This window comes from Boleophthalmus pectinirostris, unplaced genomic scaffold (genome assembly GCF_026225935.1).
Source record: "Boleophthalmus pectinirostris isolate CB_2022bp ecotype Guang Dong unplaced genomic scaffold, ASM2622593v1 HiC_scaffold_20, whole genome shotgun sequence".
Taxonomy (NCBI): Eukaryota; Metazoa; Chordata; class Actinopteri; order Gobiiformes; family Gobiidae; genus Boleophthalmus; species Boleophthalmus pectinirostris.
In genome coordinates this window covers 9,896,723-9,919,441 of record NW_026571153.1, presented here as the reverse complement: position 1 = coordinate 9,919,441, position 22,719 = coordinate 9,896,723, and the positions used below count along the sequence as shown (strand labels likewise).

At 38.3% G+C, this 22,719-nt stretch overlaps 1 protein-coding gene across 3 annotated transcripts in view; it reads right to left on the bottom strand.

The window, feature by feature from the left end:
* lrch4 (leucine-rich repeats and calponin homology (CH) domain containing 4) overlaps positions 1–16,079 on the bottom strand; it is a 69,419-nt gene extending 53,340 nt beyond the window's left edge. For 2 of the 3 annotated variants that reach the window (XM_020936445.2, XM_055156117.1), the window contains exon 1: positions 15,696–16,079. In XM_020936445.2, coding sequence (XP_020792104.2) covers positions 15,696–15,867 — 172 coding nt within the window. In that variant the 5' untranslated portion in view covers positions 15,868–16,079. The remainder of the gene's footprint in view (positions 1–15,695) is intronic. The other variant, XM_020936446.2, reaches the window with a different exon arrangement.
* Positions 16,080–22,719: the final 6,640 nt, after the last annotated feature.

Here is a 22,719-nt window from a genome sequence, read left to right as displayed (position 1 = left end):
TTTTAACTTGGATTATGACAGTAATAATTCGTACCAGAATCTTGTCATGGTATTTTAAAAGCAAAATAATCGCAAACGTAATAAAATATCGCAATAAATATCGTACTGTGAGATTGATATATATTAATTATTGAAACAAGGTGAAGCTTGTTGAAGTCTTGTCAACCTCTACATAAATAAATAAAAGAAATATTGTACTAGTCTCTGCTATTAAATGAATCCAGCAAAATTTACCCGCGAAGAAAGCTCTGACTGAGAAGTAGATTCATTGTCTTGTGTGTATCATTATATCTGTTTTTCACAACAACAGTACGTCATGTGGATTTGCAAATGAACAACAGTATGTCCCAGCTGAGCTACCGTAGGTAATTGAGTAATAACAGTTGGAAGTGTGAGACCAGAACAAATATTATGATTTCTCCACTTTTCTTCATTGTGAGTTTCGAAGTATATGTTTATTGTGACTATTGCTTCAAATGTGCATCTTCACAGTATCAATTAATCAGTCAATGGTGTTTTTGTTCACTAGAGTAAGTGCTGTTTTATAAGTTGACTGACTCGTAATTGTATGGATAATCTCAATGATTCATAAAAAGACGTAACAGTAACTGAAATATCGTGATATCATATTGTCAGATGTCTCACAATAATATCGTGGGCTGTCAAATATATCGAATTACAAGTTCCTTTGCTTAAATTCATGGTTTTATAGAAGCAACAGCTTAAAAACATAAGGAACTACATATCCCATGATTCATTTCAGTGCAGCCAACATGAAGAAATATGTTTTTTACTTGAATTCTTGGGATTATGATGGAAATAATTCACACCAATATCTTGTCAAGGTATTTTAAAAGCAAAAACGTTTCCTATTTACATTTATATTAGCCTCTCCAAAATATCACAATAAATATCGTACAGTGAGATGCATATCGTGATAATATCGTACCGACAGATTTGGATATCGTTACATCTCTAATCTTTAGTAATTCCAAGTTTGTAGACGCTGTGTTTTAGAGACTCTTTATGTAACGCAGTGGGTTTGGCCAAAGCTTGATCATTATGTGTGGAAATATAAAATGTTTGATTTTTATATATGAGTGTGCACAAGTATAAACAGGAAACAGCTGTTGAGATCGTACTAGCTTTGTTTTGCTGGTTTCTCACAAGATCGGTCAGTGTTTGGTGGGAAATTGTTTTATGTTTATATCTGCTTTTTGCCGTCTTGTTTTCGCCCAATCATCTCATTTGGCCACTAACCATGCCTGGAGCCATACCATACTGACCCCAGGCCCCACCGGAAGCTAGTACTCTCTAGGGTCTGCTTCAGACCCCTCAAACTGGGCGGAACGGCTCATTTTAGACAGTGGAGAAACTTGCGGATGGTACTGATCCATTCCAAAGAGAACATGTGGAAATATATGGGACAACAGCAAAAATAAGTGGGCATAGAGTGAGTTCGCTGAATAGTTGGGGGTGAATCCTGAGTTTAGTGTTTATAAATTCACAGTTTCCTAGTAGGGGTGTAACGATATCCAAGTCTCATGATACGATATCGTCACAGTATTAATCTCACAGTACGATATTTATTGCGATATTGTGGGAAAGTTCACGATATGGTGGGAGGCTCACGATTAGAGATGTAACGATATCCAAATCTCTCGGTACGATATTTTCACAATATACATCTCACGGTACAATACTTTTTCGTCTTAAAATACTTTAACAAGACTTAATCCAAAGAACTAAGACTTAAAAAAGTGCTTAGAACTGTTATTTCCTCTTGTAGTCTGCACTGAAATGGAGCAAAGCATCATGGTCTATGTAGTTCCCTCTGTCTTTTTTTTAGTTATTGCAGCACCATAACTCTTAATTTAAGCAAAGAGACTTGTAATTCGATATATTGTGATAGTCCACAATATTATTGTGTGAACCTTGACGATACAATATCACGATATTTCGGTTATTGTTACATACTATTAGTACTATTTTTTAACAGTATGGTTGTAGTCTTGTGAGTGCACATTGGGTCAAATGTCAGATGATAGGTTTTGAAATGCTGCCATTTTCACGCCACTTCCCCTTAAGCCAATTAATCGATCTTTCATTGAGCACGAATTTCTTTCCTCGACTAGCCCTATCACTGACTCTAAGTTTAGCTCAAACTTTAGCACTAACAACTCGCTTAAGACCCGTTTTGTCTGAATCATGCCATAACCTTTTACTTTCTCAAACACGATGTCGTCAAAGTGTGGGGCAATCCGGAAGTCTCTGAGAAGCCTCGACTTGAAGCAGAAGTGCAGCCGGAGTGAGCAGGCCAAGCCACATCCGGAGCACAGAGGAAATCAAACCCTCACACACACACACAAACACAGACGCATAACACTGCAACTGAGAGAGAAAGAGAGTCAGACAGTTAATGACAGGGAGCAGATGTAAACAGCTGACAGCCTGGATAAGCCCCTACGCTGGGCCCTGACTGCTCAATGCCACCATTAACCCAACAACACACGGTAGCATTGTAAGAGCCAATGCCACTGTGGCTAAATGGCAGAGTGCTTCTCTAATATACGAGCAGCCAGTGTAGCATGGAGCAGAAGGAGGGTAATGGTGTTTTAATAGACTTCTTCTCATCAGCAGTTTTTTTTTAAACAAGAAATCTAGGCGTGTTAGTAAAAGAGAAAAAATATTCATTAAAGGAGGTCCAATACTACTCAAAATAGACTCATGTGAGCTTTAAAATGTGTTAGAATTTTGTCAACTTATCAAAAACAGACCTGGAGTTGTGTTTTGTTTCATTCATACATGTTTGAGTAATCATTTATTATTAGTCCACCTACATTTCTAAAGCTCAAAATGCTCCGTTTGCTGTTAACCGCTACCTTTTACGTTTAGTTCAGCAGAAATCGGCAATTCCAGGGTTGAAATTATCCAAATTATTTTAGTGAAGGTGTATGAGGTTTAAAATAGAGTGGAGCACTTCCTGTATTACCACATACAACATTATAACAGATCCAGTGTTCCCACTCTGTCACTGACAAAAAATTTCAAAACTTTTCCTTGACTTTTTCTAGCCAGCCTGGCACCGCCTCTGCTCAATTTCATTTCTCTTTATCGACTAGGTCTGGAATCGGAATACACTAGACGGTTTGCAAGAATCCCGGAAGTGTGAGTTTGGGCATCAGCCAATCAACAAAGAGCCATACATTCTGATTCTGATTCCCGAGATCAAAAATTATGTATGTAATGCCCCATTAGCGGCGCATTACATACGTCATGACCAAATAGCAGAGATTAGTTAAATGAAAAAAGAACCCGTCTACCGTCGAGCGAACGAACAAATCTTAATGCTGCAAGGTCAGACGGTTCCCACAAAATGAAACCGGCTGATGAATCAGGCTAGACTTTTTCATGACCTAAAGTGAATTTTCCATGACTTTCGGCATCCTACATGTGTAGAAAGTAGCATACTTTCAGAGCTAAATATGACATGTTAACCCTTTCCACTCTCTGTCTCTTTTAAACAAAAGGCGCAGACTTTCAAAAAATAATAATAATAGCCTAACGATAACTTAACAGAACACTGTAGTTGCGTGAACAAGATACTAAAATTCCATGACGTTTCCAGGATTTCTATGACCGTGGGAACTCTGCAGATCAGAAACTAGCGTAACACTGACCCTTTAAACAAGCTCATTTTGAACGACAGCCCTGTTATGTGGACAGAAGATACATTTCAAAACAAATCAATATTGCCACTTATGTTTTTACTGTAAGCATTTAAATGTGCACTAGAAGCAAATCGGTGTATTGACTTTCAACACAGAGGAGAAATTCATAGATTACCACCTAAAAATCATGCCATGTCATAATGTTTAATATGAATTTAGATCTGAAACTTTGTGTAGCGAAGTCCGTATCCAAGCGAGTCAAAACTTGGAAGGTGCTGTGCCAGTTGGTTTGCTTACATTTCTCAATATCCTGGTGGTTTAGATTTTTTTTTCCATCACAATAGCAGAGCCCAGCTTCAATAACAAGCAGTGCCACAGGGTCAACTGTCGGGAAAACAAAACCAACAGCTCAATGTCCAGAAACTAGAGGTTAGAAACACAAAGAACAACAAGCGAACAGCACGCTCGTATAGGCCGAACCATGCACCTGCTCCACAAAGCTGAAATAGTCCTTTGTCTTTTAATATTAATAATTATATACACATGGCCTCAGGCTGTAAAGTTGAGAATGGGAGCTATGCGGTAACCACAGTGCACTGGGGTGTTCTCCTATGACCCCTCTGGGACTGTGGCTGTAAACCATACCTTTGAAAAATGCTGCATCTAATGTGCTAAATATTTTATGTCACATCGAGTATATTTCATCTCAATAGCAGAAGTGCGCTTTCAGCTTTTGCAGTTAGAAAAGCGATAATTTACTCATCTCTAGGTTGAATCCTTTAAAGGTTATACAGTTTCTATACTAGAGCTATATATAACTTTCCTTGTTGGGGGAAATATTATTGCTTAATAGGGATGTAACGATATCCACATCTCTCTGTACGATATTATCATGATATGCATCTCACGGTATGATATTTTGGAGATATTTTGGCTTATATAATTGTAGATCGGACATGTTTCTGCTTTTAAAATACCTTGACAAGATTTTGGTGTGAATTATTTCCATCATAATCCCAAAAATTCAAGTAAAAAACATATTTCTTCATGTTGTCTGCACTGAAATGAATCATGGGATATGTAGTTTCCGATATTCATAAGCTGTTGCTATTGTAAAACCATGCATTTAAGCAAAGAAACTTGTAATTAAGTGAAACTTTTGACGATATAATATCATGATATTTTGTTTTTTGTTACATCCCTATTGCTTAACCTAAAAAGCTGCACAGTATGGCATTAATCTATCAATTGTCCATGTTGTATTTATTGGATTACATGTGTTTTTATTACTAAAAGAAAAGGAACTGACCCCAGATCGGACTCCTAAGTTAAATTTTAAATAAATAGTCACGTTTATACAGCTCTTTTCTCCCTTCTACCTTCTTTACATCACTCACCTATTCACACACACCGGCGTTTGCAGACACTAGAGACAAAGGGAGTTAAGTGTCTTGCCCAAGGACACGAAAGTCTTCATCTGTGGAATCTGGGAACGCACCCCCAAACGCCTGCAGCTCTACCAACACTGTTTTTGTTCAACGTGGGATTCGAACTGTTGACCTTTGGATCAGAGGACAAGGACTCACGGAGAAATCACACCGTGGAACCTTCCAGACAAAGCAACAGGCAGGCTGAGTTAGATTTAATAATAAGAGCACATATTTAAAGGTTGGCTTAAATTGCATTCTGGATAAATATAGATCTTGGTGACTATGGAAACAGCTCACACAACAGAAGTCGAATTGAAGATGTTCTGATTTTCTAAACCTTCTCACACTTTTATCCAAATTTTTAGTCTTCGCAGAGCTTCATTGTCAATGGCGATTCACTTATCCTGTCTCTGGTCAATGCATATCTGAACTGTTTCTCATGATTTCATGGTAAACGCATTGTAAAAACACTGCCCACTGTAAGCGATTATACAGAAAACATTCCCCTCACACACACAGACACACAGACTCACACTGACTCACACACTCGCCTCTTCAGCTCATTCATTATTCCTGAGAGTCAGCTGCTGCGGTAGTGTACGGTGCAACAGCAAATTCACATCCCAGAGGTCACAACAACACGGCCTGGACGTCACTGTAATAAGTGTGCTGCAAATGAGAGCAGGCTGCGACCATTTTCAATAAACCCAATATGCAGTTTATTACTACAGGGACAGTCCACACGTAAATTACATGGCTTACGTAATGTTATTGAGGAATGATACTGGTAGTTTTACTTTTGACTACACAGAATTAAATAAAACAGCCTCCTCATTGTTGTTTTTAACGTGTTAGTATCTTGCACTGTTATTATAAAAGAGTACCAACTGCAAGATATAATAAACTAGAAATGGGCTGATATGGGCTTTTATTCATGGCCGATGCTGATACTTTGGAATCCAGAGAAAACAATGGCTGATAAGATATTTTATTTTTACCAAATTCTGTTATTTAAGATTACTACAAACTCACCCACAGCCCTTTATAACCACAAACCTTTAAGAAAGGGGTGTAGTTTTTTACCGTTGTCTCTATGTCTGGGTATCATTAAGACGTTGCCGATACGATACATAGGCCACGATACATACCTAGATACAATGAACTTTCAATTTGATACGATATGTAGAAAAATGATTCAATGCAGTTCAATAAATTAAAAAAATCAAGGCTAAATCATGGCTGTGATACTAAAAGTCTTTGTTAAACCAATTCTTCTGCAAAGTTAATATGAAAAAAGCTCAATTTAATCAACAAAACAGTGAATATGTCAAATGTGCTACATAAACGAGTTACCTTTCTCTGAACAAACAAAAAACTGTAGCGCTGTAACAAAATAATTTAGTAAAACATACCAAAAAAAAAAAATACTCTTGGCGATATATCGATACATCAACCCACGATATTGATACTGTATCATCACATTAAACGATACAAATATTTATTCATTCAATATTTTACCAGGCAAGTCAGTTGAGAACACCTTTTCATTTACAATAACGACCTGGTCAACACGCAGAATAAAACATAAGCACAAACAGAAAACACTCACACATCAACTACAACATGAAAAAGTGAATAGAGATTAGAGACAGTGAAACAATTGCAGATCAAAGAATAAAGTAAAGTATTAAATTAAATAAAACTAAAGTATTAAAATAAAGCTTTGTGTGCACTTTTTAGGCAGCCAGTCAGACAATACCAAATACGTCAATACGCCAAAGTCAAAATATCAGCACAATATATCAGTCTATTTCTAAAGAAACCAGGGGACAAGGCACTTCTGACGTAACCTTAGTGATTGCGAGTTCAAATCCTGGTCAGGACATTACCTCTGGAGCCATTACAATAGAGAGGGAGGGAAAGGCTTTACTGTTAATAAGTGCTTCCTCTAATGACTCCCTTATTACAATAGCTCGCCTGTAATTTACCCGAAATTAGTGCCAGTGTTGACATAAAATTCACTGTATCGTCACATATTGGCTACCTTTAATATAAGCAGTGCACTTTGATTTAATAGAGGGGGCGTTCTCGGGTGAAACAGCAGAAGGAACAGCGGACAGGCTCGGTTCTGCTCGAGTGGACACGCGAGCAGGATTTTACGAGAATTTCACTGTCACAAAAGGCAGCACAAAAGGCAAGCATGTAATTTTGGCTTAACAGGGACAAAATTATACAGTAAAAATGGTCAAGGATGTATTTTTAAGTCCATGGTACTATATGGATTTTTTATGTTTTTGTCCCAATATCGATAATTGCTTTTGAGTCTGATATCGATATGTGACTATACTGATATCAAGAAAAAGGAGGGCCACAATTTTTAGCTAATAAATGTGTGTGTCTCTCTCTCCTTTTAAATTCATGATGATTATTTATGTTTTGATTTGTTTTTATTGTGATTTATTGTGATATTGTGGTTATTTTTTATTGTTCTGTAAAGCACTTTGAATTACTTTGTGTACGAATTGTGCTACACAAATAAACTTGCCTTGCCTAATAAATGAACGTTCATAAAAATAAATAAATAGATATAAAAAGCAAACAAAAAGTGATTTCAAATTTGCACGTCAAGATCTCCAAACTCATAATCGGGTTGAAACAAAACGATATAAAGCTTAACAACATTTACTTTGAGATATTTTTTATATAAATACGTTTTTTTGTTTGTTTGTTTGTTTGTTTTTTAAATAGAGATTGTAGAACAGCTGGATATATAGTTTATTTTGGGTACATTTATGGTTTTCTATGCTTTATTTTATGTTCAAAGTATATTTTATTCTTTCTTTTTTTGCTTTATACATTGCAAAACTGCTCTAAGGTTCATATTTGTAGCCTGTATTTATTTTCAGTGTGAAAAATTTGTGTAAATTATCAATAACAGTGTTTTTTTGAGAGAAAAATACTGAAAAAATGCATTGTGTAACAAAAAAATAATCATTTGAATAATCGTGATTTCAATATTGACCAAAATAATCATGATAATCATTTTTTCCATACTCAAGCAGCCTTACTGATGGGATATAAAATAATTTGTTGTCAAACTGGGACTATTTAAAATGCCAATTGACATTTTTATTGCTCCCCATTTAACCTACGCCACTCATTTAGCACACAGTCTAACCACTAAAATGCCCCATATTCTTGATAAGCTTCCAGGGCTCTCTTGTTAACTCACTGATGTCACATTTTATCAGTCTTTTTCTTCACAGTCAGCGGCCCATACATCATACACAGAAAGTCCGCTTGTTCTCAAAGCATTTGCCCTGTGGTGTGTATCCATCAAAAGCCAAACCAGAGCCGCAGTACCACAACACGCACGTCTCGGTCCAAAAAGGTGCGCGACCGGCTTCACAATGGCCCCGCTTTGTTCAGACAGCCCTGGGAGCGCCCGAGAAACACAGAGCGAGTGTGTGTCTGTGTACATGTGTGTAAACCTTTGACCTCCTGAGGGAAACTGCTCCGCTGGGGGTGGAGGAGGAAGGAGAGGGAAAGGGGGAGGCGAGGGGAGTGATGTTATCATAAAGCGACTAGCCCCACAGCAACTCAGTGTTATCCCAGCGTTATCCCAGTCCAGCCAGCACATCGGTCTTCCCCTGAGTGGGCCTGCTGAAGTGCGCTCCAGATAAGATGAGGCACAGTTGGGCAAACAACCGTCAATACAGTGTCAGCAGTAGCTCTGGCTGTGATTTCTCATCGTCTTCTACTGGATTTTTATTAGATTTCTTTAAAAGGGATGTGAAGTTTTTTCTTTTTAATGAAGTTTAATGAAGTTTTTTATTGTCCGAACTAGTAGAGGGGTGCAAAAATATTGAAGTATCAATATATCATATTAGTTTAATTTGACTATACAGTATCGATATCGTGGGCTGCTGTTTCGATGTATCACCAAGAGTAATTTTTGGTATATTTTACTACATTATTTTGTGTATATTTTCACTGTTTTGTTGAGTAAAATTGGTGTTTTTCATATTAACGTTGCACAAAATTAGTGGACTTAGTAAATTTTCAGTATCACACCCATGATTAGGCCTTTTTCTCACTGAACTTTATCAAATCAGTGTGAAATATCTCATATCAAATCATATTGAATTGAAAGCTCACTGTATAGAAAAGCATATCGTATCATGGCCTATGTATTGAGTACGGGTGTAACGATACGATATCGTCACGGTATGAACCTCACAGTATGATATTTACTGCGATATCGTAGGAAAGCTCCCGATACGGTGGGGAGGCTCATGGTTAGGGATGTAACGTTATCCAAATCTCTCAGTACATAATTATATGTATATTTTCACAATATACCTCTCACGGGACGATATTTAGTGAGCTATTTTGTGGAGGCTAACAAATCTGTTAATATGCTACTTGTAATTCGATATATTGTGATGGCCAATGATATTATTGAGAGAACTTTGACGATACAATATCACGATATTTTGGTTATTGTTACATCCCTATTAGTAGACTTAGTAAATGTTCAGTATCACACCCATGATTCGGCCTTTTTTTCCACTGAACCATATCGAATCGATGAGAAACATATCATATCGAACCGTATTGAATCAAAAGCTCACTGTATCCAAAAGCGTATTGTGGCATATGTATCGAGGTATGTATCGTATCGACAATTTCTTAATGATACCCAGCCCTAGTCCGCACACCAGGTAATAAAAATGCCAGGGCTGCACAATATTGGACAATTTTGCGATATGCACTATATTATTACATTGAGCAGCCTTAATGGCAAAACTACACTCCTGTGTCTGAAAGCTGTAAAAAGTGTTTATAAACTCATCATAGAGAATAAATCGATGCTTTTTAGACCCTGTAAATTGATGCTAATTCAGGAATAGTACGATGACTTCACATTTTCTGTCGGAATGTTAGTGGAAACAAACCTAGATGACGTATTTATGTGGCATGCTTAATATTTTGACAGTCATATTTTCCCACAGAGTAAAAGTTGTCAATAGCCAAGCTTCTGTAGCATGCAAATTAGCCATGCGCAAACACAACACACTATCCAGTCCCAAACAGGAGCTGCATAGCTGTTTAACAAGAGATAATCAGCACAACTATCTCCCTTTTACTTCCTATTGCCATCAGTCATTATAATGAACAATCCATCAGGGTAAAATTAAATATCCATTATAGTAAACCACCTCCCCAGACACTTCCTCTATCATTTTTCTTGGACAAGTAAGGCCACAGAGTTCACGTCTACACAATTTCAATAATAAAACTACAACAACCATAGTTATACATTGTCCCACGTAGTTAAACTTCCCATTTGGTTTACGTAACGAGTTTGTATACATACCAAATGAGAATGTCTTGAGAGTGATACAGCAAATTCTCGAGGTTGCAGAATCGATGAAGTGGGGAAGTGCACTGTATCATAGCTGTAACCCCATTAAATAAGTACTTACAAAGCTGCTCTATTGCTTCGATGGATATGGCTGACTGCACCAGCGCTTCTCCTAACCTTGCACTTTCGCGTGGGTCTGCTTCATTCTTGAGGTCCGCTATCTAAAACTAATTAGCCCCAGGAATGATGTAGAGCTTTGTTTCCTTCAAGCTCCACTGGGCTCCTTACAGTGTGTAAGCAGAAATACAGCGGTGATGGGAGGTATCTGCCCAACCAACTGGCATAGCACCTTCAACCTGTCAGAAAATATACACTGACACGCAAATGAATACAAACTCAATTAGCTTTTACTGCCTGATATGCAAGGTCGGTCTTGATTATATTCCCCAAATGATATGATTTCAAATGACTAGAAAGTGCACAAACCTGTTTTAACTCGATGTGAGAACGGTGTAGTCATGTTTTGTGCAGCTGTCTCTTCATGTTAAAGTGTTCAAATAAAGCTTTCTTCATGTTGTTTAATACATCTAATTGGCCCAAACAAAATATTAGATTCTGGAAGCGATGCAGAGGTACAAATATCAGCCAAATGACAGATTGAAGAAATAATGGATAACCTGTGGGGGTGTAACGATATCCAAGTCTCACAATACGATATCGTCACAGTATGAAACTCATGGTACGATATTTATTGCGATATCGTAGGAAAGCTCACAATATGGGGTGTAAAAATATCCAAATCTCTCAGTACAATATTTCCACGATATTCACGATATTTATTGCGGTATTTTGTGGAGGCTAACAAAACTGTTAATATGCCACTTTTTCCTTTTATACAAGACTTAATCCAAAGAACTAAGACATAAAAGTGCTTAGAACTGTTATTTCTTCCTGAAGTCTACACTGAAATGGAGCAAAGGATCATGGTCTATGTAGTTCCCTCTTGTCTTTTTTTTTTTTTTAGCTGTTGCTGCACCATAGCTCTTAATTTAAGCCAAGAGACTTATAATTTGATATATTGTAATGGTCCATGATATTATTGTGAGAACTTTGACAATACAATATCACGATATTTCGGTTATTGTTACATCCCTAATAACCTGTGTTCAGTTGGTGGGCCTATGTATTCGTAAGCTGACAAATAGCAGACAAAAATATAGGCAATCCTTTAATATCTTCAATGCTACAGGGCCAGTCTACCATTATAAAGACAAAGGGACTGAGAACAGAAAAAGAGCTTATTGCGTAATTCAGCTATTTTTGACTTCTGATGACTGAAGGAAGGTTATAGGTCACCAGAGTAACGAACTACCCAATTAGGGGTGTGCAAACATATTGAAATATCAATAAGTCTTTCGTTTAATGTGATGATGCAGTATCGATATCGTGGGCTGCTGTATTTTTTGTTATATTTTACTAAATTATCTTAAAGTTTTGTTGCTTGTTTAGAGGACACATTTATGCAACACATTTGACATTTTCACTGTTTTGATGATTAAAATGAGGGTGTTTCATATTCACTTTTAGCAAGAAGTGGTATAACAAAGATTTTTTAGTGTCACAGCAATGATTTAGCCTTGATTTTTTTATAGAACCATATTGAATTGATTTGAAATACATCGGATCGAATCAGATTGAATCATAAGCCCTCTGTATCGAGGTATGTATCGTATCGGCACTTTGTGAATAATACAGCTCTATAACCAATACAGAATCACTTCATTTAGATCTATTCAATGTTGTTTTTTTTTAGTAAATAAAGCCATACTACTTGCATCAGGACACTAAGCATAAATGACTAAGGAAATGGTGTAAATCAAGATGGTTAAACACTCTTGCATGGATTGTACACCACAAACATACTCAATGCAATTCTGTACTCTCCACTGAAACAGCCTGAACAAGAATACACCTGAAGAACAGGCTGACACATGGGTGAATCAGGACAACTGTGAAAACCACCTACACGGACGGGGAGAGGCAGAGAGTGCTTCATTACTTCAATTGTAGACATTAGCCAAATAGGGCCTGGCTGCTCCACAGACATGTAATCAGCTGAAAATGTCTACTATCGAGCTGCGGAAGAGTCGGGGATGGAATTAGAGCGCACAAAATAAGCACTGAATCAGCCTGTGCCACTGGGAATACGTGATGTCAGCAGCAGGAGACAACCCAAATATATTCTGTCTGTCACCACACCGGCCAGAATGTGTCGCCTCAGCTCACTCTGCTACTACCACAATATATGAGGTTGTATTTTAAGACCCCAGTTGACAAGACTTTGGTGCCGAACAAGCAGTGTAGAGTAGATCAGGACTCCTATTGTCACATGTAGAAAAATGTGGTTGTGGTTGGGACTATTTAATCAGATTTGTCAACAAAAATGGACAAAGAACCAGGGTATCGGCTGATATTTGAAAGCAGTTATCCGATCCAACAAATTTTTCAGTATCTGCTTCTATAGGCTCTATTCACGTTATGTCACAAACCAGGTAGACGTTTGGAAACATGGAGTGACGACTTCTAGTGTAGTTCCCGACACTGGACTCACCGACCCACTGCGTCCCATTGAAGTAAATGAATAATCTTGAATTTGTCTCATCTAATCGCATGTACCCAGTGCGCTTGGAGTTGTGTGTCAGTGTGGAAATGATGAAAACTGAAGTACGGTTATAATTGTTGATTAGTCAAACATAATGGAGCGCTACAATGACATGGAGATGAAGAAAACTGGGCCATTTTCTTACTACAGCGAAGAGAGTCCACTGGAAGTTGTCATTGCATGCAAACGTCTTCCTGGTTTGGGACGTAGGCGTGAATAGGGCCTATATCCAATCAGTATCGGATCAATGCATCCCTTGAAATAATATAGTACTATGAGATTTGGATATTGTTATACTCCCAGAATAGACTGCTCCTTTGTTACTTTACTAAAACTATGCACTGTGCAAGCATAGGCATATTATAGCATTATCCAACTTATATAACATACCATGAACATGAACAAAAATGCTGTCTGGGGTTGGGTATCATTAAGAAGTTGCTGATACAATACGTACCTCGATACATGGACCATGACACAATACATATCTCGACAAAGTGAACTTTCAATACAATATGATATATTTCAAATCGATTCGATACGGTTCAATAAAAAAAATCATGGCTGTGATACTAAGAGTCTTTGTTAAACCACGTCTTGTGCAAAGTTAAAATAAAACACGCCCATTTTACTCATCAGAACAGTGATTATGTGAAATGTATTACATAAATGAGTTTCCTTCTTCCAAACAAGCAACAAAACTATAGCGCTGTAACAAAATAATTTAGTAAAATATACCAAAAATACTCTTGGCAATATATTTATACATTAGCGATACTGTATCATTAGAGATGTAACAATAACCGAAATACTGCGATATCGTATCGTCAAAAGTCTCACAGTAATACCGCGAGCTGTCACAATATATCAAATTATAAGTTCCTTTGTGTAAATGTTTTATTTTATAGTAGTGATAGCTAATAAACACTGGGAACTACATATCCCATGATTCATTTCAGCGCAGACAACATCAAAAAATATGGTTTTACTTGTTATTATTGTATTATGACAATAATAATTCACAAAATCTTGTCAGGGTATTTTAAAAGCAAAAAAGCATTTTATCTACAATTATCGCAATAAATATCATACTGTGAGATGCATATCGTGATAATATCGTACCAAGAGATTTGAATATCGTTATATCTCTATGTATCATCACATTAAACGATACGGTATATGGATATTTTGATATTTTTGCACACCCCTACTGTCTATATGAACAGGCGAGAGAAGCAGACATCTATGAGACCCCATCAGTCACGCCAAAGCTCTCAAATATTCACATCCATCTAAAAGTACTCAATAGTATCTTTTATTAATAGTATGGTCAAAAATAACAGCAGCAGACCCCTCTTACGCCCATCCTCACAACCATTCTTGGAACCCATTAAACACTTCCTGTAGGATTCCTGAAACTTACTTATGTGGAACTCCCATAGCACCCAAACTGTTTAAAACAACGCAACGCTAATCGACTTATGAAATTATGCCAGCTTTCACCTATGGATAAACACATTATAATCAAGCTGCAATTAGCACAGGTATGAAATATCACAGTCATTAGCATAGGGTTACCAGTTAGCAGGTGTTGATCTGTTCATACCAATGTGTTCAAGGTCTTTTTATCCCACAAGGCCAACACCAAGCATGTTCCCAGCAGATGGTCATAATTACTGAAGCCCAAAAGAAGTAAATAGCATGAGTGCCTCTTTAAGTAACAAATCTGGATTGATTTCTCCAACCCGGGGTAATCCTCTGTAGAGCAGGGAAAAGCTGAGGAAGCCTACAGTCTCACCTCACTGTAAAGATCTCCACTCCAGATACCGTCTATTGGTTTCCTGTGCAGGCAAACTAATAGACATTAAGTGGCATATAATCAGGAAATTGCTCAGTGAGAGTGTGCCATGGAGGGTGCCACGTTGGGTCTGCAAACCTGTCAGTCAGACAAGTACAAGAAGGCACAAGTATCAGTCTAAAACCTATCTTAACTTCATTTTATTTTTAACTTATTTAGAAGATGAGGAACTTTCTGTTTTCTGATTTCAGCGAAGGATGGCTTTGTTTAGAATGAGGAAATAGGAAATGTGACATGAAAGTAGCCTACTCCTAACCACAGACATCATGAAATCAATAAATGGGAGCCCATTTTGGATTGGGTTTAAAAAGAAATTTCGGGCTGAAAAGTCAAGTGACCCTTGAGAGTGAATGGTGAAAAGGTCTGGAGCCATGACAATTAGGCCTGTATTTCAGCCATAGACCATATATTCGTCATACGGTCTATGATTTCAGCTAAATCTAACCACAAGCACAAGAATTTCTTCTACAGAATTACAGTACAGTGTTAGTCATACAAAAGACGGTGTAAAGTTGTGACAGGCAGGTCCACAAACCCCCAGAGAGGAGTCCATTTGAGGAGGGGTGTTGTGAAACGTGGGCCGAGAAGGGGGCGTGCGTTCCCGTTAGAAGAAGAAAGAGGCAGGTGGCGATAAAACAAAGGCTGATATCACCAGAAGCGCACGCTTTTACAAATGCTTTTCTAAAAGAGGAGAAAGCGCACCGACCTGCATGTGTAATGTCGGACAGGTCGTAGTTCCTGGCGCTCCGGGGAAACTCCTTCAGTTTGCGGTTGGTTAAGTTGAGAGCCCCGCTGGCTGCAGCCTCCTCCAGCGCCTTCTCCACGCTCCGGCTGGCCGCTACTGTGGCCGGCAGCTGGGCTCCATCCCCAGCAGCCATCAAACGCAGCGTCAGCCTCCTCTTTACTTTCTTTCAAACGCCCGCCGCACTTTCATGCCCCGTGGGTGCGTTCAGACTCCACACCGAGTCCTGTCGAGGCGAACTTGTAGAAAAGTACACGGGTAAATCCGAGAAAAGGCTCTCGTAGAGCAGGAGTGACTGCCTGGCGCACACAACGGAGAGCTCCCTTCCACTAATAATAACCGAGCGGTTCAAGCTGTCAATCTTTCAGGAAGTCAAGCGCGCGTGATTCACAAACACTGTACAGGAACTAAAGGCTCCCTCCAAAGTAAAGGTCCTAACGACGAGCACATGGAAACATACAGACACACACACACAAAGAACTAAATCATTCGAGTAAATTAACTAAAACAAATCAAATTACATCACGCACAGAATTATATTTTGTTTTTATAAAACATAGGTTAGATGGTGAACATAGGTTAGTTCACACTTGTTTACTTGTTCACACATGCACTTTTTTCCCGTTTTAAAAAATATGTATTTATTTTTTATTTACTTATTCCTTTATTTTATCAGAGCTGCTTCTACTGTATTATCAAGGAATATGCTCTTAGTGTCAGAACTTTTTGTCCCATTGAGATAGACTTGAGTGTCACCCATCACCAAAATCATAAATTATGAACAAAAGATTATTCCCATTTCAACTGTACAAAATTGTGGGCCTATATCCACCCAAATCCAGACTCTGAATTAGAAGGTTTCCCCCATAAACTTAAAGGCACAATGTCCACAGAACAATCAGGTATTGGACAGGTCCTGACTCTGACAGTGACCACTGTGCGGTCAGTCTGCCCTGACCCCAGCAGCATCCTCAGCAAATAAGGACTGGTCAAATACATGAGGACAAATTTCCCCACGGACTATGTAGTCTTATTATTTAGCTCAACATATTTGAAATTACCCCTAATTGAACTTATATGACTTAAAGCAGGGCTCCCCAACCTGTAGCTTGGGAGCTACCAAAAGCTCTCCAGCCCATTCCAACTATCTCCCCAAAGGATGTAGGAGTTATATTACACTGAATTATTTAAATGTGATTTATCACCTGTTTGTGTCCAGGGGTAGAAGGTTGTAGACCCCTGACTTAAAGACTTTTCTTATTTTGACAGTCTGTACCGGAGGCAGTGTGAACATACATTGTCTGTGCGCCGCTTTCTTTTCGCGGGGGTTTCTTTGAGACGGGCGCAGCTCATGAGGAGCTCGGAGCGGAGGGAGCGGCTCTGGGGGGCGGGCGCATGCTTCGGGGGGCGGGGTTTCATGCTCAATTGCTCATTAAAGTGGTCTGGAGTGTGGTTTGGTTTGTTTGGATGCTAAAGCCAAACGGGGAGTTGCACAGTGATTATATTCATTAAGGTTTGGCAAATGGCGCAACACGACCACCTCGTTTGGACTGAAAGAGCACTGTCATTTACACAGCATTTGTGTTTTCATTATTGAACAGCTTTGAGTCGAATACAAGGAATCAGTTCTAGACTCTACAGTTATTACATAATGTTGGTAACATAACACAGATGTGGAATGACTATTTATTATATTGTACTATTATCATGGCTTATGTTTCTGTCCAAGAATAACATGCCTGCTATTGAACTGTCAAGTGTCTGAAACATGCTTTCTGTCAGACGTTAACTGTTCTGTAATAAATTGTTGTATTGTAGTCTAGACGGGCGAGCTTGATATAAGAAAAATAAAGATTAGGATTTCACTTCAGAAAAAATAAAAAGCTGGTTTTCTCTTCCTCTGAACTAAATGAATCTCTGCATTAATTACATTTGTCTTTTTGTTTATAATGTGTGGTTATAATCCAAATACAAGATTAAATTGGCATCGAAATTAAACTGGTTTCCTGTACTGTGTGAATATCTATGAGAGCTCATGCGGAGTCAGCAGCAGGCCTTTATAACCCTATTCTTCCACTCACTTCTCTGCACATTAGCATTGTCCCCTCATCATCATGCATCCATCTTTGCCTATGGTCCCCTGGTTCCTCCCTCCCACGGTCTCCAGCGTCCCATTGGACCATCTGTCAAAGTCCGAGCAGCCCGAGCACCCAGCTGTGGGCCTGGAAGTAAGGGTGGGGGGGGTAACTTTCACTCAATGGACTAGTAAAAGCCATTAGCGGTCACCGGGTAAGTCATTCTGTCCGGTGTATTCTGCCAGATTAAACCGCAAGTATTAAGCCTCTCCTCGTCCCTCGTGCAATGAAATGGTGATGAAATATAGCAACATTAAATTGGTTTAGCATCAGCATTATTTGGTGTAGCAACACGAGGAGCTGATTATGGCCTAAATAAAGCACTGGCAGGTCAGGGGGAAGGCTATAATCAAAAGCCAGACAAGATAATAGTTTTTGTAGCTCTGTACGAAATGATTATGGTTTACAGTGTCTGCAGTGGGCACTTAATGGTCAAGGTAATGTCAAAGGGAAGACATAAATATGGCTGACTAGATACTAATGACCAAATAATATGCAATTAGAGTTTAGGGGATTTAAACTGCTATTGTCTGGGTTAGGAACTGGACTGCAAACATGCACATCAAGGAATTTTGAGACCAAGGTAGCCCAATAGTGGACAGTTTTTATCTCTTCTATTGTGTCTATGTATGTAGTAAGAGCAGCAAACTACTCCATTGCCCTGGAATAAATTGTTTTTTATAGTGGTGGTAATATATTATGGACTGGGGGTCGTATGTAGCCTAATTTCAAGACCAATTTTGTTTACCCTCAAGTCTATATTGTCCAAAAAGATCATATTCTACCCCTAAACGTTAAATAGAATCACAGATACAGACATCAAATGAATAGACTAAGCCTGAATTAACAATACGGTGGCTCTGTTAAATGCACCAATCCAAAATATTGATTTACCACTGGTCTATGTCTGGTCTTTCAATATGAGGTTGTTGATGAAAAAAGGTTCAGTTGCCTCTGGGTCATGCCATAGAGACATATGCATTTACTTTTTGGTCATTTTATAAAACATAAACATTATAACAGCTGTATAAAATTCTACCCACATGTAGAGAGAACAGTGCATCTCAAGAAAGATCTGACATGAAAATGAAATCACAATAGTCGTGTGGTTTGCAGTGCAGCTCATAGAAGGGAAAAAATGAAGAAAGGAGAAAACTGAGACATATGAGGTGGATCACTTTACAATAAGTAGCCTATAGACTAGGGATGTAACAATAACCAAAATATCGAGATATCTTATCGTCAAACTTCTCATAATAATATCGTGGACCATCACAATATATCGAAGCCACAAATCTCTTTGCTTAAATTAAGAGTTATGGTGCAGCAAGTCAGGATTAAGACTTGTCAAGGCATTTTAAGAGGAAAAAGTAGCATATTAACAGTTTCGTTAGCCTCCACAAAATAACGCAATAAATATCGTACCATGAGGTTCATACTGTGACGATATCGTATCGTGAGACTTGGATATCGTTACACCCCTACTATAGATTGAAGGTTTAGAGCAGGGGTCATCAAACTAAGGCCCTCCATGCCCCTTTGCTCCCCACCGCTTAAACTGGCCCTATGAGGCAATCCTCAAAAGTTGTCACGGCCTATTTTTTTATTACTTTTTGGCAAATAATTGCATTTTGTTTTGCTTTTTCAATTTAAAATATATATTTATATTATGTTTTTATATTTATATTTGAATAATTATATGACGTATTTACATTTGTCGCCAAATTTTCATTCACCTGACAAGCGCAAGATCAAACAGTGACGGTCAACGCACGTGCAGAGTTCTGTAGTGCAGTTAAGGACAGCAAAATTCTGAGTGTTAAAGTACAAAAACTTGTCATACACGGCCACCCGACTTCAGTCCCCCATCACAGTCAGGAGCGATAATGTGGCCCCTAGAGAAAAGTTTGGTGGTTTAGAGGTTTAAAGTGTTTTTAGCTGAATGAATGAACATGCTAAATGTCAAGCAGTTTTATTTTATCTAACAAATGTTGTAAAGTGTATAACATCGCCATGCTCTCAACAGCACAGAACCACAGCAGAGCGCCTTGATGTCCTTCACCCAATGCTACAAATGAGCTACAAACACACTGTGAAAAGCACAAGAAGATTCAAGGAGAGTGAAACCTCAGTGCCATAGACATAACACAGCATCACCGCAGGAACTCCAAACAAAGACAAAGACTGCCGATAATGTGTGTGTGAATATTCATGTTCCCCAACGACCCACATGCTCTGACCGTGATGTCATCACTTCCCACTCCGACCACTCAGCCAGAAGTAACGTACAACCAAGGACTGCATGCACTACAAAACCAGTAAGTAAAGTTATAAATGCATTTTAAATAATAAACTATAAACTTTTATTTCAATAATCTGCCCACCTCTGGCAGCAGATATGTACAGTGAGTTTCCTAATGTTTCTATGTGCTGACAAAGTTTCTCTGCATCTCATCTGGAAGTGTAATGTAGTATTTATATGGAGCATTGTTTTTGGATAATTCATTCATTCAAATTAACTAAAACAATTCATTAAAAAAGATCTGTAATTTGTAGATGTTGATATTTACCGTAATCTGTCATAGCTCAGTTTGCATGTATCTCTCTCTCTCATATCTCTGTTTTGTACTGAGCGCGATGACCCAGTAATGACTTTCCCACCAAACGGTTTCTAAATGTGTTTCTTAGTGTCACGTCACTGTTTCCCACGCTCTTTGTTTGCCCTCTTTTCCTCCACAATCCCAATCCTTTCCTGAAACATCCTAGTTTTCCCCAAGGGTCAAAGAAATATGGACAATTTGGTAGGATGGAAAATTGTAGATAAATTTAACTTAGAAACTTCAGCTCTAAATGGAGCATCTAAAGCTAATCAGCACATGGATATGTATGTGTGGATATATTGATTTGTAAATGCCTGTACCTTCGTCTGGTACTTTGTTGAATGAGACGCATATTCATCTGACACACCCAGGCAAAACCTCACCAGCTCTGCGCTTTTTGTAGTTTGTTTACAGCATGTTTGTTGAACTGAAACACACAAGAACATAAATATAAAAATGTTGTGACATAAGTTATACAATAAATAAAATGGGGATGGCTCAAATACAGTAAAATGTTATGGCCATTAATTCAAATCAACTCGATTTGCAAATATTATCCAATTCTGTTATAAAACGTAAAATAATTTAACAATGTAGCTCAAGTGTAACACCTCACTGAACAGCACTGAACTATCAAAACTAACAACAGCAGAATCAGTGACAAGAGAAGAAACAGAGAATTGTACTTGAAGTTAAATAAAATCGAGGCAGCACAATTTGTGAGTTCAGTTTGTGATAATATGCTAAATAATACAGAATTGGCTGCCTCCTACACGTCCTCCTACAGCATAGCAGCGCATATCGTGGAAAGTTTTATATGTCTATACTGAACATTAGTGCCAGAAAACTACAAACTACATTCGCAACCACCATAGATTACTGAAACTGCAGCTGTTTGTCCAATGCACATTAATAAACCAAATCTTACATTTCATACTCTTTGTAATTTGGGCTTTTATTGATAGCCTACATCATTACTAATATGAACAGTGAGGGATTACACAGAGATTACCACATTATTGCTACAAGATTTTGATATTGTGTGGTAAAAAACAGTGAAATTTGATTAATTTTGTCTATGAAAAGAAAGTGTGTTTGGCTTTGGATTGGAACTTTGTCTCCAAGTTAAATTATTGCTGCTAAACCATGACAGATGGAGGAACTTTGAAGGCCAGATGAAAAGTACATGGTTTGTGGTCAGAGCCTGAGAGGTGATTGACAGAACCACAGTAGTAGTAAGAGTGATCGAGGTAGAGGTCAAAGAGAGAAAGAGGGAAAGAGAGAGAGAGTGAAGTGGTTCAAGGGAGGGATGCCTGAGAATGAGTGGTATGTGTGGAAACGTGACCAGCCCACCACCAACTGTGTGCTGTCTCAGAGCCACAGACAGGAGCCTGCTGGGGTATAAGAGCTAAATGCAGACAGTCTTATCCAAAACCTACAGGCAAAATAACAAGAAATATGATGAGTTTCTTTCCCTATTGTCCTTTTTTTCTTAAATAAATCATAATTGGAGCTAGGAAATTATGTCTATGTCAAGAAAGTTTAGTTTCTAGCAGGCCTAGGACTTCCTACAGTAGACCAACTGAGACAATAGCCCGCAGTAAAAAAAAAAAAAAAAACATCAACAAAGAAAACTGAAAATGTTCATCATATGGTGAACTAACTGGTGGATTGGTTCAAAAACATTTTTGTTGCGCTTATACACTGACTCCGTGTGGCCACAGGAGGAATTGCAGCCTCTTATTGCGCTCCTTTGTATGATATGCAGGGTCATATTTGTCATGTAATATAATATTGCATTTTGTCATGGTTCACAGAAAATAATATCTTATTCAACAATGAAGTCATACTGTCAATGGTCAAAATATCTCATTATATTCATCATATTGCCTACATTTACCTCACACATTATCAAAACGGGCTGCCCAGATATTAAATATCATGAGTAGCATGTCTGAATTTAATTTTACGCGAACTGTTATGCATTTAAAAGCTGTTATTGGTGTTGAAACACTACGCTTGCCCGTAACATCATGTAACCTAACCAGCAACAACACAACACAATGGAATCGCACGTTAAGCCGTAAAACTACATTACCCATGTGAGTTTGCGCGGGAGCTCAAAGCTTTTCCCGCAAAGTCACGTAATCAGTTGCTGATTGGTCGAAACCTCTGCCAAGACACTCAAGCCAAAGCGCGATTGGTTCGCGCTTTCTGTGAAGTTACCCGGATGCATACGGGTTATATATTGAT